The sequence below is a fragment of the Suricata suricatta genome, chromosome 13, assembly GCF_006229205.1.
Source record: "Suricata suricatta isolate VVHF042 chromosome 13, meerkat_22Aug2017_6uvM2_HiC, whole genome shotgun sequence".
NCBI lineage: Eukaryota > Metazoa > Chordata > Mammalia > Carnivora > Herpestidae > Suricata > Suricata suricatta.
Genome location: NC_043712.1, coordinates 5,049,485 through 5,065,446, shown reverse-complemented (window position 1 = coordinate 5,065,446; position 15,962 = coordinate 5,049,485). Strand labels below are relative to the sequence as shown.

Genomic DNA, 15,962 nt, shown 5'->3' with positions numbered 1-15,962 from the left:
CTCAGTTCACAAAGTCCAACCTAAATCTTTGTGCAGACAGGGACACTGAGGCCCGGAGAGAAGGGCCGTCCCAAGGACGGAGAGCAGCCCTCATCCTCCGTTCATCTCTGGGTGGCGCTCCCCGACGTCGTCTCCTACGCCCGGGCACATTTTCCCCTCCACCAAATCTTCGTAGAAGCTAAGGTCCAGGCGTGGGTGAGGCACCCACCCTCGGACTCCGTCGGCCCCCTCTGGTGGAACCCTCGGTTCAAGCCTGAGCCAGTGTGACCCGCCGGCGGCATCTGGAAGGGACTCGGAGTTCCGGGACCCTAGCTCGCTTCTCGGCAGCGCTGCCCTCTGCTGGCGCCAGGCCCGACGGTCGCGCCTTCTGCCCGGTGCAGCCTCCTCTGGGCATCAGCCTCCAGGCGCACCAGGCTCTGGGTCTGAAGGCCCACGGTTGCCGCCTTCCTTACCCTACGCCCGGATGCGGACACCAGGATGCTGGAGACCACTGGCCGGCCCTGGGCAGGGGGAGGCCGGGGGTCCCCAGCAGCCAGGTGTGAGGATGGTTTAGCAAAGGCCAAGACCCTATGGTGGAAGGAGTTCTTTGCCAAGGGGTTGTGAGGACAGTGAACTCCTTATGGGGAAGCCAGGTCTCCCACCTTCCGAGCAAATCCCCGGTGCTGCGGAGAAAACCTGGAGAGTTCGATCCTTCCAGCCAACCCAGGAGCCTGAACCATGGCCAGAGGGTCCAGAAAACTCAGCTCTGTTAAAGGAATCTGAAATTGCAGGAAGGGAGGGAGGTGGCCCCATGATGCCCCTCCCGAGTCTGCGGCTGGAGTCGGGGCTTGAGGCTGACCCCAGAAGTCGGCAAAGCCTGCAGGAAGCCGTAGCCTTCCCTCCTAGGCTCAGCAGCTCCTTGTCGCTGGAAAGAGCCCGAGGGACACCGTGCTGGCACCGCAAGTGCTTGCGAACCTCAGCGCATCCCTGGTGGGATGGGAGAGGGACGCAGTAGGGAGGAAGGGAGAGATGAGGGAGACCAGAAGAGAAAGAACCAGAACCAGGAGGCCAGCAGGAAGGAGTGCGGAAGGCTGCGAGCTTCCCTAGGTCGCAGCTGAGCGAAGGCCCTGGGAGGCTGAGCCTCCAGACCCGCACGCACCGCAGCCTCGCCTGGGGCTGCCAGCAGTTCCGGAGAACATTCGCTTTGGAGCCCGGCTGCTCCCACTCACTGTCGGGGACCCCGTTCAGCCCCCCCCCCCGCCCCGTGTTCAGCAGCAAAGCCTATTCTGGACACCCCGCGGCTAGAGATTTCCGTCCCTAGTCCCCCGAGAGGCGGGAACCGGTCACGCACGACGCTGGTGCGGGCAGCGCAGCCCTTTCCGCCCGGGGAAATTCACACTCGGCTTTCGAGCAGCGAGCAGGGCGGTAGGAACGGCCCGTTTGAGGCGAAGCGCACGGCTCCGACAGCGCCGTCTGCAGCGGGAGATCAGCGCGGCCTGCGTTCCCGGGCTCGGCGCTCCGGAGACCCCGGGCCGGGCCGGGAGGGCCTGCGAGCGGAGGGGGAGGGATGGCAGGGCCAGCCGGGCCGGGAGGAGCAGCGCAGAGCCGGCCCGGGACGAGTGGGTGAGCGCGGGGCCCGAGCCCGGGCGTCCCCTCCGGCCCAGTCCGGTCCCCGGAGTCCGAGCGAGCTTGTCGGCACCCCCTCCCCTGCTCAGTCCCCTCCTCTCCTCGCCGCGGGCTGAGCCTCCCTCCCAGCCCCGCGCTTCCCACGGGGACAGAGGAGGAGGAGGAAGAGGAGGGGAGGGGGGAGAGAGGAAGGGCCGGGGAGGGGCGGGAGGAGCGGAGAGGGACAATTCGGAGCGGCCTGCGCGCCCCCGCCCCTTGAGCTGTCGCGGCGAGGGCTCCTCGGGCCCGGCCGGGTACAACAAGTCTGTCCGACGTCAGGGGGTCATTAATAACCAATTAGGAGGGTCACTGCGGCTCCTATAAAGGCGCTGAGATCTTGCCAAGGGGAAGACCGTCCGGGCCGGGTGTGCGAGAGGCGGGCGCGCGTCCGAGAGCCCCTCGCGGCCGCTTCCCGGCAGCCACCCGCCTCCCACCCACCCCGCACCCCCCGCGCCCACCTCCGCCTCCACCGGTCTCTCCAGCCCCCGGCGCCGCCTCTGCCATCTCTGCGCATTTCTCTCCGTCTCCCTCTCCGCCTCGCTCCCCCTCGTTCCCTCTCCTCCCAGCCCGCCTCGCCTCCCGCTCCCTCCTGCGTCCTCCCCCTCCTCCTCCTCGTCCTCCCGCTGCTCCTCTTCCTTCTCCTCCGGCACAGCCCTCCTCTCTCGCTCCCCGCTCCCCTCTCACTCGCCCGGCCGTCCGTCCCCGGCGCCCGCGAGCCCCGGGCCGCCCATGATGGGCTCCGTGCTCCCGGCCGAAGCCCTGGTGCTCAAGACCGGGCTGAAGGCGCCGGGGCTGGCGCTGGCCGAGGTCATCACCTCCGACATCCTGCACAGCTTCCTGTACGGCCGCTGGCGCAACGTGCTGGGCGAGCAGCTCTTCGAGGACAAGAGCCACCACGCCAGCCCCAAGACGGCCTTCACCGCCGAGGTCCTGGCGCAGTCTTTCTCCGGCGGTGAGTCGGGGTCCCATCCTCCCGGCGGCCCCGGAGGCCCCGCCTGGCGACGCCCGGGGCGCGGCCGGGACCGGGGGCGCCGCAGGTGCTCTGCGGGCCTCAGTTTCCCCGAAGCCGAGCCGGGGGCGCGAGCAGCGACGCCCGGGCGGGGCGGGAAGCGCGGCTCGGCGAAGGGATCACCGCGTCGAGGCTGCGGGGCCCGGCGCCTTTCCCCCCCCTCCACCCGCCCCTCACCCCTTTGAGCCGGCGGGTTCCCGGCATTTAAAGCCTTACTAGGCGTGTAATAGCAGTTGACTCATAAAGAAGGGGTTTAAAATTCATTTAGTTAACTTGGGCTTGACCCGCGAAAGTTCCCACTTAAACCGAGAACTTTAAAAGGCAGGGGGGCTGGGGAGGGGGCGGAGGGCGGGCGGCCGGGAGAGAAAGCCTCGGAGGGAGCGAGGGAGAGAAAGAGAGAGCGAGAAAAGTTTCTTTTCTTTAAGATGTCTCAAGTTCTTATTCCTCATTCATCAACCTGCGAACAATATCTTCCCGGCGCTGGCATCTCTGCGCGTCGCCCTCTCTTCCCCCGTTAGGATTTCTGTTCCTCTCTTAATTTACCGTGCAGACTAATTCCACTTCCATTCACGCTATGTCAACCATCTAATCCCCCCTCTTTGTAAGGGGAATTCCTCGGCCCCTTTTAAACAAGTCCCCTCCGCACTGAGCTACAATTTACTGCTACAGCATTCTTCCTGGGCTAATGAATTTAGAATTAGCAATTTCTTTCGAATGGAGCCGAATGAATGCTATCACTTTAACAGCGTGACAAATTGCCGGCCGAGCCGCAATGGACACCGTTTAACCCCCCCTTTCAGCCGGCCCGCTCGCCGGCTATTTTCCCAGATAGCTTAGAGGGGAACCTTGTAAGACACGGAGGCCGCCCCTGTGCGCCTGGTCGCCCCCACTCCGGCCGCCGGCCCGGCAGGGGGACTCCCTCCCCGGGGCTGGGGGCCTCCCGGCTCTTTCCCGCCCAGAGGGGCGACTTCAGAGCTCGCCTGGATCCCGGCGCGCCCTTTCTGGCACCCCGGATCCCCGGCGCGGAGGGGGACCCCGGCGGGCCCCTGGGGCACACGCAGCAGCGCGGCCGCCGCAGCCTGGGTTTCTTTGGACCTTCCGCCGCCTCCCGCAGCCTGCGGTCTCTTTCCAGCGTGCGGTCGCCAGTCCGCTCCGAGGTGCAGGGCCTTCCGCACCCCGAAAAGAGCGAGAGCTCCTGGCTGCGTCCGGGGCCCTTCAACAGAGCCCTGTGTTCGGTGCGGGGAGGCGCAGCAAGCGCTGAGCCCGGGGCCGAAGGGCTGTCTCGGCCAGGCTTACCACCTCCTCCTGGGAGCTGGCCTCGGTTTACCCGTTTGTAAACCCACGCGCTGTGGTGGGCACAATAGTTCCTAAACTCCAGGGTGGAGGGCAGGGAGGCTGTGGATGCTTTGCGAGTTAGTGGAGAGACCCCCCCCCCTCAAAAGTCCCTAGAAATTAACCCTGAATCACCTTTTGCTTTCAAAGGCACGGAGGGTCCCCGGGTTGCCAACGGAGGAGACTCCACCCTGCGGTCCTCCCCTCCTCGGGCACGGGCACCGCGCACACCCCTGTGACTTCTGCGGAGTCATTATGGGGCGGGTCTTGGGTTGGGCTGGCCAGGCAGGACCGGTCTGGGTTCCTGGCGAGGAAGAGCCGGCCCTCTCCTGCCTCGGGCTCTGACCGGGTCCCCCTGCCCTGGCGACGGTCACAGAGGTGCAGAAGCTGTCCAGCCTGGTGCTGCCGGTGGAGGTGATCATCGCGCAGAGTTCCATCCCCGGCGAGGGCCTCGGCATCTTCTCCAAGACGTGGATCAAGGCCGGCACTGAGATGGGCCCCTTCACTGGCCGAGTCATCGCCCCGGAACACGTGGACATCTGTAAGAACAACAACCTCATGTGGGAGGTAGGTTCGAGCTGGGGGTGGGGGTCCCCGGGAGGGACCCTGGGGTCAGGCGGCCGCCACCCGCCACTCGGTCCCTGTCCCTGGCCCGGAGGCCGGATCCTGCCCCTCTAGGCCTGGAGGTGCCTCCCCAGATCATTCCAGGGAAGGCCTTTGCCTGGAGAATCTGACCCTCTTTCCTCCAGCCAGCCCCCCCCTCCCCCGGATTGTTGTTGGCCTTCACTCACAAAGGAGGGCGCTGAGACCCGCAGAGGCCGAGCGCTGGGAAGCGAACCCTGCAGCTGCCTCCCAGCCGCCGTCTGCTTTTCCGCCCTGAGGAACCTGCCAGGAGAAAACACCGTCATGGCCGCCGGGCCGGGCGTGAGGGTGGCCAGCATGCATGGGCTGTAAGGTTCTTCCTAGGAGCGGGCTCCTCTGCATAGGCAGGCAGAGTAAAGGACACCTGGAAACGATCAAGGAGGAGCTGGGGTTGGGTCAGCTTTCCGGGTCAGGGGCCCACGACCCGTCAGGTTATCTCAGCAGCCCTTGGAATTATTGCTCCCATTTTACAGAAGGAAACTGAAGCTCAGAGAGGCTTCCGTCCCTCCCAGGCCCTCTGAGCCTTCTCTATTCCCACAGTGCCCCATGCCAGGGAGGGCGCCCCTGTGGACAAAGTCACTCCCCAAACACTTCCTCCTCCTGGGGCTCTGGCCAGGCTGGGGCACCCTCTCCCCCGTCTCAGTTCTCTTCCCTCCATGGATCCACCCCACAGCCCCCACCTCACCGTCCCTGGAGGAGCTCCTGCGTCTGGTCATCTGGTCGCAGGAGCAGGAGGAAGGGAACAGGGCTGTGGTCCAGACGCCTCTCCGGACCTCACCTCCTCCCTCCCTGGAAGCCAGTAGTTACCTGTTCCCTTTGTTGCTGGGTTAGGAGGGTGGGGTTCAGCTGGATCTCTCAGTGTCCTTGACAGCTCCCATCATGGGACGTTAGGCCAGGCCAGGGTGCCACCGTGAGCCAGCCTTCCCTCTCCAGGCTCCTGTGTCCCCCTCTGAAGTCCTGGCCGGTGCTCATTGCTGCTTTGGGGAACCTCTACAGCCGTAGAGAGTTAGCTGGATACCATTTTGTCCTGTCAATGATCCTTTGGAGACCCTTCTCTTCCGGAGATGGGGAGCGCATGGCAGCAGGGACCCGTGGGGGCCCTGGACACCGACTCCCTGTTGGTCACTTCTAGCTGCCTGGCCTCCAGCAAGTCACCGCACTGCTCTGAGCCTCCCTTTTCCCAGCTGGTAAAGTGAGATACAGGCCGCTTCCCCTTCCTGGGGCTATTGTGAGGACAGAGAGTGTGCAGACACGCCGGGCCTGGTGGCGCCTGTAGCACAGCCTGCCTCACGCAGCCCCTCATTTCCCCTGCGTGCAGGTGTTCAATGAAGATGGCACAGTGCGCTATTTCATCGACGCCAGCCAGGAGGACCACCGGAGCTGGATGACCTACATCAAGTGCGCCCGTAACGAGCAGGAGCAGAACCTGGAGGTCGTCCAGATTGGGACCAGCATCTTCTACAAGGCCATTGAGGTGAGCGTGTGCCCTGTTATGTAAGGAAGCGGTGGGCAGCCAGGAGAAGGAGTGCTGGCAACCGAGTCCAGGGACCGCAGGGGATGCAGGAGCATGGGGTTGGCCCCGCCCAGGCTGTCGGGTCATGGCCTCTGGGAACATGAACTTCACGGCAGGATGTCCGCTGTAAATCAGAAAGGACAGAACTTTTGACTTTGTGCCTTGGTGGATGTCCCGAGCACCTCAGGGGTGAGGTCCTTGGATAGCTGCTTGAGGGGGTTACGGGAGTCAAGAGATACAGTTGGTGAGACACGGGAAGGCGGCCTGGGGAAAGCATTTGGATGGAGGGAGGGCTTTGTGTCTGCGGCATTTTAGCTCCGTGTCCTGCTCGCTCCAGTGCTCATGACATGTGGATCACGACTCTGGTCTCAGCTCTCATACATCGGTCCCCTGCCGTGTGAGGCTTCCCCTAGACTCTGTGAGCGTCGTGGTTTATAATCCTTGTGCGTTTAATCCAGGAGGGAGGGTTCTGCGATGCCCCGCAGTTTACAGACATGGAAGCTAGGTCTTACCTGGTGGCAGCTGGCCTTGGGAGCTCTTACTGGGCCTTCTGGGGCGATGTCAGCGCGAATGCCCGTGCGGGGTGGAACTTCTCGGAGGCGAGAGGAAGGGAGAGACAGCAGACACATAAATATGGCATCCCATGGTCGGGGGTAGCTAAGCCGGGCCCAGGTCGTGGGAAGGTTCAGGGGGTTGGGAAAAGGAGGTGTTCCCCCAATAGGGGAATGCTGGAACAGAGGCAGAAAAGCACGCTGTGTTTGGGGAGGGGCTGACGGCGCAATGCGGGTCAAATGGTGGCCACCACGGCGGCCATGCTGTCGGGACCCTCCCTGGACAGCGCCCCTTGGCAGGAAATATGCTTACCATCTGACCCCAGAGCAGAACAAGCTGGCCTCCTTGCCCATGGCAGGTTGGTGGCAAGTGTTCGGGGGGGGGGGGCGTGGGGATGTTCCCCCTACACTTGTCTGGACCTCATTCTTGCCCTCTGGTAGCGGAGTGGGGCAGTGTCCCTTAGGGTGGGGCTGGGCTTGGTTGAGTTTTGGAGGAGTCCGAAGGAGGTCCCCCCAAGGCCAGAGAACGATTTCTCTGCTGTCCATTTTCTCCCTGGGACTCAGAGCCCCAAGTCTTTCCAAGGCCCGAGGGGCACTGGGGCCTAGCGGCTTCTGGACCGGGGTCCAGTTAGTTGACCCTCCATAACGAGGCTCCAGGAAATCTCCCAGGGATGACAGCAGAATGGTCTCTGCCTGGGCGCTGACGTGGCCAGGGAGCGGGTCCCAGCTGAGGGGGGGGGCCTGGGGGGACCAGGAAGAGGAGGGTGAAGAAAGGTACAGTTTTTAGATGGGGGTTCAAGTGGGGGGGAGCAGCGTGGGGCTGTGTGGAGGTAAGACCAAAGGTGGGCCAGGCCCAGGCCAGAGGTGGCTGCTGTGACCACCAGGCTGGGCCACCACCCTGTGGGACCGAGGACTCTCCCCCCATCCTCCAATTGGCCTCGGGTGTGGCTGAACCTCACTTCCGGCAGAGAGCACCTTCACCCCTCCGCCCCCCAGCCTCGCTCACACATTCTCACACTCGCCCACCGATTCCTGGCCATCCCGGTGCAGACGAGAGTGGGCGCACACACCCTTTCCTTTCCTCCTGCACACACACAGATGCACACGCGCGTGTGCACGAGAGACAGTAGGAACGCTTACACGACACGGCCCGAAGGACTCCGGGCTGGGGCAGACTCAGGGGCCACGGCCTCGTCTCCCTGTGCAGGTCACCCTGGCTGAGGGCTCAATGGAGTCAGGAGATAGCAACAGAAATTTCTACAGAAATCCAGAGTCAGAGGGCAAAGTGGCTAAAGAGTGTCTCCAGGGAGGGTCTGAATTTATAAGATTTTATTTTTTTTAATGTTTTTTTATTTAATTTTAGTTTTTGAGAAACAGAGAGAGACGGTGCAAGCAGGGGAGGGTCAGAGAGAGGGAGACAGAGAATCTGAAGCAGGTTCCAGACTCTGAGCTGTCAGCACAGATCCCGACATGGGGCTCAAACCCACCACCCATGACCTGAGCAGAAGCCGGGCGCTTAACTGACTGAGCCACCCAGGCGCCCCTGAATTTATAAAATTTTTAAAAATCTGCATTTTATCAGGATTTGAGGTGTTATTAAGAGTATCAGGAAAAGGAAATCCTATCACAGAGGACACTGTGAGTCGGACACCACTGATTGGCCGTTAACGCTCGCCCAGTGACGAGCCTACAGAGAAGGGACTGCTCGGGTAAGGGACAAGGAAACACAAAATATCACTTTACTTTAAAAAAATGTTTATTTTTGAGAGAGAGAGAGAGAGACAGCACACGAGCGCACAAGCAGGGGAGGGACAAAGAAAAAGAGGGAGACACGGAGTCTGAAGCAGGCTCCAGGCTCCCCGAGCTGTCAGCCCACAGAGGTGGACTCGGGGCTCGAACACACGAGCCGTGAGATCATGACCGGAGCCGACTGAGTCGCCCAGACGCCCCTCGTTTTACTTTTATTAAGTGAAGCTGGGCACCTTCCTCGTGATGGCAGTCTCCTTGCCTTTGTGTGGCAACGTCAGATTCCACTTAGGGGACCTGCCGTGTGGTCACAGGGGACCTGCCGTGTGGTCACACCCAGGCACCTTGCCGCAGGGCAGAGGCCAGGGCTCCCTGGTCCTTCTAGGCTCCACCGGAAGAAATTGCTGCTCCCCAGGCCACTTCCCCGAAGCCTCTGGGATAGGTGGGCCATTTGTTCCGAGCGTGTACGTGAGTTAGCCGCGGAGATGGGCCTTTGCCATGATCCATTCTCTTAATCTTACTGTCATTTCAGAACTGCTCCTTATCTTCTGTGACAGTAACCCATTACTTGCCCCCCAAAATGGGAAGGAACATCTTTAATCAATAAGCAGAATACATGGCGGCTGCCCTCAAAATTTCCACAAATACAAAATAATAGCCCTCCAAATGGAGCTGGGGTCTCAAAGCCGGCCAGTCGGGGGAGAGCCCCCGGGCGGGTGTGGCATCTGGCTGCCATTCCTGGGCCATTCTCCTCGTCGATTCTGCCACAGAAGCATTTACTGTAACATGAGGCGCCTAAAATGACGTTTCTAGAAAGTGCTGAGCACACAGCAAGTGAGCATTCCGTGTTGAATATTCCGTGCCGAGTATGACTTTCTGCAGGTGATGGGGGCTGGGTCAAAAGGGGCACACGGGACCTCGCTCTCCCAGGAAAACAAAACCAGAGACCCCAGGAAGCAAGACCTTTGCCACCAAAGCTCAGCACAAGGAAAGGATTTGGCAATAGGTTATGAGAGCTTTGGATTTTGGAGCTGGGCAGAAAATTCCCCGTCTTTCCCCTCCCAACGTCTTGGCAGATTACTATGCCCTAAATGTGGGCTTTTCCCTCCTGCTTTCTTGCTCATTTCACAGACTCGAGCGTTCTACCCTGCAGCCCGGAGCCCCATGCCTGCTTTCCTCGGCTTTGCGAGGAGAAGCTCTTTGCTTTTGACATTGCTTATCGGCGGTGACACTCTGATTATCCATACTCTGATTGTTAATAATAAGCATCAGTAATAACGCCACCATCCGTGGAGCATTCCCCACATGCCAGCACCGTGCTAAGGGTCTAAGCAACCTTTTAAGAATTAAGATCTTTCGGGGCACCTGGGGGGGCTCAGTCAGTTCAGCATCTGACTTCAGCTTAGGTCATGATCTCACGGTTCGTGGGTTCGAGTCCCCTGTCGGGCTCTGTGCTCATCGCTAGCTCAGAGCCTGGAACCTGTCTTCTGATTCTGTCTCCCTCTCTCTCTGACCCTCCCCTGCTCACACTGTTTCTCTCCCTCTCAAAAATAAATTAAAAATAAATAAATACATAGAAAGAATCAAGACCTTTCTGCTCTATGAGATACTTATCACTGTCCCCATTTTATTATTGTTATTTTTTAAGGTTTATTTATTTATTCTGAGAGAGACAGTGATAGTATGAGCAGAGGTGGGGCAGAGAGAGAGAGAGAGACAGAGAAGCCCAAGCAGGCTCCGGGCTGCCGGCGCAGAGTCCGATGCAGGGCTCAAACCCACGAATTGTGAGATCATGACCTGAACCAAAACCAAGCGTCGGATGTTTGACTGACTGAGCCACCCAGGCGCCCCTTACTGTCCCCATTTTAATGATGATAAATCTACAGTTCAGGGAGCTCACAGGCGGTTGGCAAGCTGTGGTTGAATCTAGGCCTGTCGGACCCTCCGGAGCAAAGCTGTTGGTCACCACATCGTGCGGCCTCCCTGGCCCGTCTGTGTCTGCTGGAATGCTGTTTCTTGGTGTATCAGGACATCTGGGGCACAGTAGAAACTGATATTCATCCAGATGACACCGAGATCCTTCTAGACGAGGGCTTCGCACCGCTGGGGGAAAGGAAGGGCCTCAGAGAGCCTCCTGGGAGCATGTTCAATAGTGTGACACACATTTTTATTAGAAAAACAAACCCCAAACCCGATCGGCTTCTCTTTATAATAAAACTTCACAAATGGGGTAGAACAAAACTTCTGGGCTGAGAGGGAAGCTTAAGAAGCACGAGTTGAGAGGGGCACCTGCGGGGCTCAGTCGCTGAGTATCCGACTCTTAATTTGGCTCAGGTCGTGGCCCCAGGGTCTGGGGATCAAGCCCTGTGTCAGGTTCCGTGCTAAGTATGCAGCCTGCTTAAGATTCTCTCCCTCTGGGGCGCCTGGGTGGCTCAGTCGGTTAAGCGTCCGACTTCAGCTCAGGTCAGATCTCACGTTCGTGGGTTCGAGCCCCGCGTCAGGCTCTGTGCTGACAGCTAGCTCAGAACCTGGAGCCTGCTTCCAGTTCTGTGTCTCCTTCTCTCTCTGCCCCTCCCCCTCTCATGCTGTATCTCTCTCTGTATCAAAAATAAATAAAACATTAAAAAAAAAAAAAGATTCTCTCTCTCTGCCCCTCCCCTCTACTTGTGCAATCTCTCTCTCTCTCTCTCTCTAAAATAAAAATAAAATAAAAATTAGGAAACATGAGTGGAGAGATGATGTAGTTTGTCAAGGATAAGGCTCTGGCCCTGATATTCCCCCGGAATCTTGGCGACGTAGATCTTCCGGTACGGGACTCAGTGTGTCGTGTCCTGAGCCAGTCCCTAGTGTCCAGAAAAGTGAATGGAGAGATGATTCTGGTTCTCCGGGCTCCCGTGGAGAGTCCCAGCAGGACCACCCCAGAGTGTCGGCCCTACGACACCACGGGAGAACTGGGGGACATGAAGGGGACCGTGGCGGGTCCTTGCTCCTAGGCAGTCAGCTGTCAGGACCCTGGGAGCCTGTGGACAATGGTGCCAGGATGTCAGGGAGGGGTACTGGGCAGGTCCCGAGGGCCTCCTGGTCTCCATCTCTGGGGTTACTGAATGAGGGGTGCCAGTGAGCAAGCAGGGACCAGACGTCCTGGTCGGGCGCTGCCGCTGGCTTCCCAGAGCTCGGGCAGGGCTGCGACTCTCCACTTCCGACCTTCTCCAGCGCGGCCAGCTTCTCCACGTCCGGCGAGATGTGTCTTTCTCAATTCCAGTAGATTCTTCCTCAGGGATTTCCTTTCTTTTATGTATATATAGCATGAAAGTAATATTTGCTCATTGTTTTTTTTTTTAATCCGATATCTCGTGTAGAAAACAAATCACTCTTCTGCTCATGAGCCTTAAGTCAGCATATCTTAATGGTCTCAAAATGACAAACGCTTCTCTGGAAAAGATGCATCGAAAACTGGCCACGGTGGCTGGACGTCCAGGGTGGGAGAGAGCCTTACCTTTCATCACACCCCCCACTTTGTGTGTTTACGTGTCTTTGTCAACGTGTCTGCATCGTGGTTTTCATTTCTTACAGTAACTCGTAAAATGAGTTGCAGTGCATTTAAAAAACGTGTTAGTAAATACATGACTCGCTCTATATTTAAAGTCAATATTGAAGCTCTTATTTAAAAAATAATGTTCCTGGGGCCCCTGGGTGGCTGAGTCCCTTAAGTGTCGAGTCTGGATTTCGGCTCAGGCGGTGATCTCACGGTTCGTGAGTTCATGGGTCTGTGCACTGTTGGTGTGGAGCCTGCTCGTGATTCTGTCTCTTCTTCTCTCCCCTCCTCTTCTGCTTGTGCTCACTCTCAAAGTAAATAAATAAGCTTAAAAAGAATTTTTAAAAATAATATTCCGAACAACCATTTGCAATAATAATACTTGGAAAGTGTGCAATCCCAGACGCTCTGCTCTTGGCTTCTGGTTCCTTACCATTGTTTTGTTTTGTTTTGCTAAAAAAATTTTTTTTTGAATTCTTTATTTTATTTTTGAGAGAGAGACAGAGGGCGAGCAGGGGAGGGTCAGAGAGAGAGGGAGACACGGAATCGGAAGCAGGCTCTAGGCTCCGAGCTGTCAGCACCCAATGCGGGGCTCAAACTCACAGACTGTGAGATGATGACCTGAGCTGAAGTCGGACGCTGAACCGACAGAGCCCCCCAGGCGCCCCTGGTTCCTCACCATTGTTGTTGTTGCATTTCTTTTATATTTAATAACACTTGCTATTGTCAATTACAATGAAAGGCTGGTGTTGACCTAGTTGATTTCTAGCCACGAGTCTGGAGGAGGAGACGCAGATCAGGGCAACAGCCGCTGGGGACTCACTGAACTTTCCATGCGCATCAGCGCTCTCCCTGGTGGTGCGCCCGCCCCTGCCCAGCCCGAAGCCGTGGCCTGATGGGGGGCTCCTGTGTTTGGAGCACTGGGCCCCAGCCTGTGCTCTCCCTGGGTCACCGAAGGCAAAGACCCAGTCACTCCGGGCTCTAACTGTGCCAGCAGCCCCGTGCCACACTGCAGCCTCTGTGGGGAGCACTTTGGGACCTGATGCTCCATGGCGCACTGCCAGCTTCCCGAGAGGCTGTTGGGCTCTGGGGAAATTATGACAAGCCCTCCCTGTCCATCCATCTTGCAAAGCTTTATGTGCGGGGCTCTGCTGAGCCCCGACCCCGAGAGGCCGGAGCAATGGTGCCGCCCCTGTTTTACAGTCAGGGAAACTGAGGCCCAGCGACGAAAGGCAAGCTGCCCGAGGTCTTACACTCAGCAGTGGGGAGCCCAGGTGGCCCCTGACAGCGTGGCTCCGGGTCCTGAGCCAGAACCCTCTGCGGCAGGGTCTCCTGTTCAGTCTGGTCGGGAGCTGGTTGTTTTATTGTTTTAGAACCGTGATTCTGAAAATGGAAGCTGGGCGTTGGGACAGTGTCGAGGTGACTTACAATCAGAGTGTCAGAGTTGGGGGACCTCAGGGGTCATGTTCCCCTGCCCCCTCATTTGAGGAAACAAGCTTAGAGAGGTCAGGTGCTGGCCTAAGGTCACGCAGGGACCCAATGTTGGGGGCCCATCTGCACCTTCGTCACTCAGAGAGCCGTCTTCTTCACAGGGAGCTGATCTTCATTTTTTTTAGTTCCATTCTCCTCTTGTCTAGCGGGCTCACATGACCACTGTTCCCTCCGTCCCCTTTCCAGCAGGGCCTCCACCTCTGTCCCGCTGACTTCTGGGACAGTGGCCATGACTGTGAATGACCTTGAGCACTGTCCCCATGGGGCCAGATTCTAGTCTGCCTGCTTTCCTTGAGGCATCACCTAATTTTCCTGGGTTTCGGTGGCTGCACTTGTTTCTTCCGTATTCACTGGTATGCACTCACTGACCCTGAGGGCGGGATGAGATGCCCCATGGGCGGGGGTTGGGAGGAGCTGTTGGGAAGGGACCCGGTGACCCCAGGCTGAGTCTTAGGAGGGTGCGGTGCGGGGGTCCCGCACACTTGCCCTCTCCCTCTGCTGTCTGCTCAGGGTTGAGCAGAGCTGGCCGGTCTGAGGGTCGTCTGGGCTCTGACCCGAGGAGGGAAGCTGTGGGGGCCGGAGGGCTCTGCACGTGGTGGGGGTCTGCAGGCCAGAGCCACGCGGAAGGGGTGGGGCCTTCTCTGTAACCAAGGAGCCCAAGGGAGGGGGGCTATCCTTGTGTGATGCCAACTACCCCGAGATGGTACCTGCGTGACTTAGGGGCTGCACCTCCTTTGAGATGCCGAGGGCCCAAGAGGAGAACAAACCACTTGCTCGCTGCCCGGGGCTGCCCAGCTTTCTCTGCAAAGGTCAGAGAGTGACCCACGGGGTGAATGCCAAAGTCATCTCTGAGGGGTGCAGGCTTGGGAGGGTGGGGCCCGTCTCCTCTTTCATTTGTGTGTGTGTCTCTCTCTCTTTTTTTTTAAGATTTTTATTTTATTTCATTTCATTTTTATTTTGGAGAGCATGAGCAGGGGAGAGGGACAGAAGGAGAGAGAGAAAGAATCCCAAGCAGGCTCCACACTGAGCACGGAGCCGGATTCGGGACCTGACCCCATGACTCTGGGATCACAGCCTGAGCTAAAATCAAGAGTCGGACACTCAACCAACCAACTGAGTCACCCAGGCACCCCTTTTAAGATTTTATTTTATATTATTATTTTTTAAATGTTTTTTTTTGAGAGAGAGAGAGAGAGCGAGCATGGGAGGGGCAGAGAGAGAGGAAGACACAGAATCCGAAGCAAGCTCCGAGCTCTGAATCTCTACATCCAATGTGGGACTCGAACTTACAACCCTGAGAACACGAGTTGCATGCTCCACCGACTGCAAGCCAGGCACCCCATCTCTCTCATCTGTCTTAGTTGGCTGGGGCCTAAAGGTTCCCCGATTGGGAGGGGGTAACTGGCTTTCACCAAAGGCCTGGCAGGCCCTTTGGGGTGTCCTGGGGCGTGGAGTTTATGGTCAGCACCACATCAGGCCTTCCACAACCTCCCTGGACAGCCAAGGGCCTCCATCCTTCCCCTGGGGCAGGTCCCCTCCCCACCCCCCAGGAGTGGCCCTATCATCATTTGTGAAGTTCTCTCCCATAGAAATGGATTTTGCCGGTCTGTGGGCCCCAGTATTTCCCGAGGTGGGGATATTTCTCATCTGAAGGCTTCTTTTTTTGGCACTTGCCATGTGCAAGGAGTCACACAGAGACCGTGACAGGGACGGAAGTACATGTGAGCGGTTTGGATGAGCGGTGTTTCCAGAACGTTTTCAGACAAGATGCAACCAAGTCCCATGGGGTGCCCCGCAGCCCACGCTCCTTAGGAAAGTCTGGCCCAGCCCCGCAGCCCCGAGGGCTGGCTGACTCTGGTTCCCCTCAGTAAGAAACGAAAAGCTGTCTGGCTTCCGGAACTTCTGCTTGCTGCAAGGGTCTGTTTGGTGGCTATCGGTTTGGGAGCTCTCACGTGGCTGGGCAGCAGCTCTGTTCCCAGCAGCAGAGCCAGGACAGGGATGGGGAGAAAACCCGGGCTGGGAGAGGGAAGCAGAGGGCAGACAGGGCATCCCAGGACCTTCTGTGTTTGTGCAGCTCGCTGGGGGCGCCTCATGTGGCTTTCTCAGGGCTGACCCTGGATCCACATCTCCAGGGCAGGCACAGGAGGGCTGCCTCCAGGCTGCTGGGGGGTGAGGGGGGGGTGCAGATACCCCGGCTCTCACCCCTGGGACCGCTGTCTCCCTAACCTCATCTTGCTTTCTTCCCGGTAGATGATCCCTCCTGACCAGGAGCTGCTGGTGTGGTATGGAAACTCACACAACACGTTCCTGGGGATCCCTGGTGTGCCCGGGCTGGAGGAGGAGCAGAAAAAGAACAAGCATGGTAGGTAGTCTCCATGAGGCCACGATGAACCCCGAATGAGAGTGTGCGTGCGTGCGTGTGTGCACATGTGTTTGTGGCAGGGAGGTTCCTGGCCTCCGGGGACCCTGGTTCCGTCTCCAGCAGTACCAGGCCCATGA

General features: G+C 58.6%; 1 protein-coding gene across 1 annotated transcript; it reads left to right on the top strand.

Moving 5' to 3' along the window:
• Positions 1-2,373: 2,373 nt before the first annotated feature.
• On the top strand, positions 2,374-15,962 carry PRDM12 (PR/SET domain 12). Its single transcript, XM_029921058.1, has 5 exons — positions 2,374-2,596; positions 4,362-4,552; positions 5,946-6,101; positions 15,714-15,825; positions 15,946-15,962. The coding sequence occupies exons 1-5, from the start codon at positions 2,374-2,376 to the stop codon at positions 15,960-15,962; spliced, it is 699 nt and encodes a 232-aa protein (XP_029776918.1).

Bases quoted from the DNA above. Each gene is read 5' to 3' on its own strand.
- PRDM12 (XM_029921058.1), top strand. From the start codon at position 2,374: ATGATGGGCTCCGTGCTCCCGGCCGAAGCCCTGGTGCTCAAGACCGGG. The intron at 2,597-4,361 runs GTGAGTCGGGGT...CGACGGTCACAG, and splicing joins GGCGCAGTCTTTCTCCGGCG to AGGTGCAGAAGCTGTCCAGC. The intron at 6,102-15,713 runs GTGAGCGTGTGC...TCTTCCCGGTAG, and splicing joins TCTTCTACAAGGCCATTGAG to ATGATCCCTCCTGACCAGGA.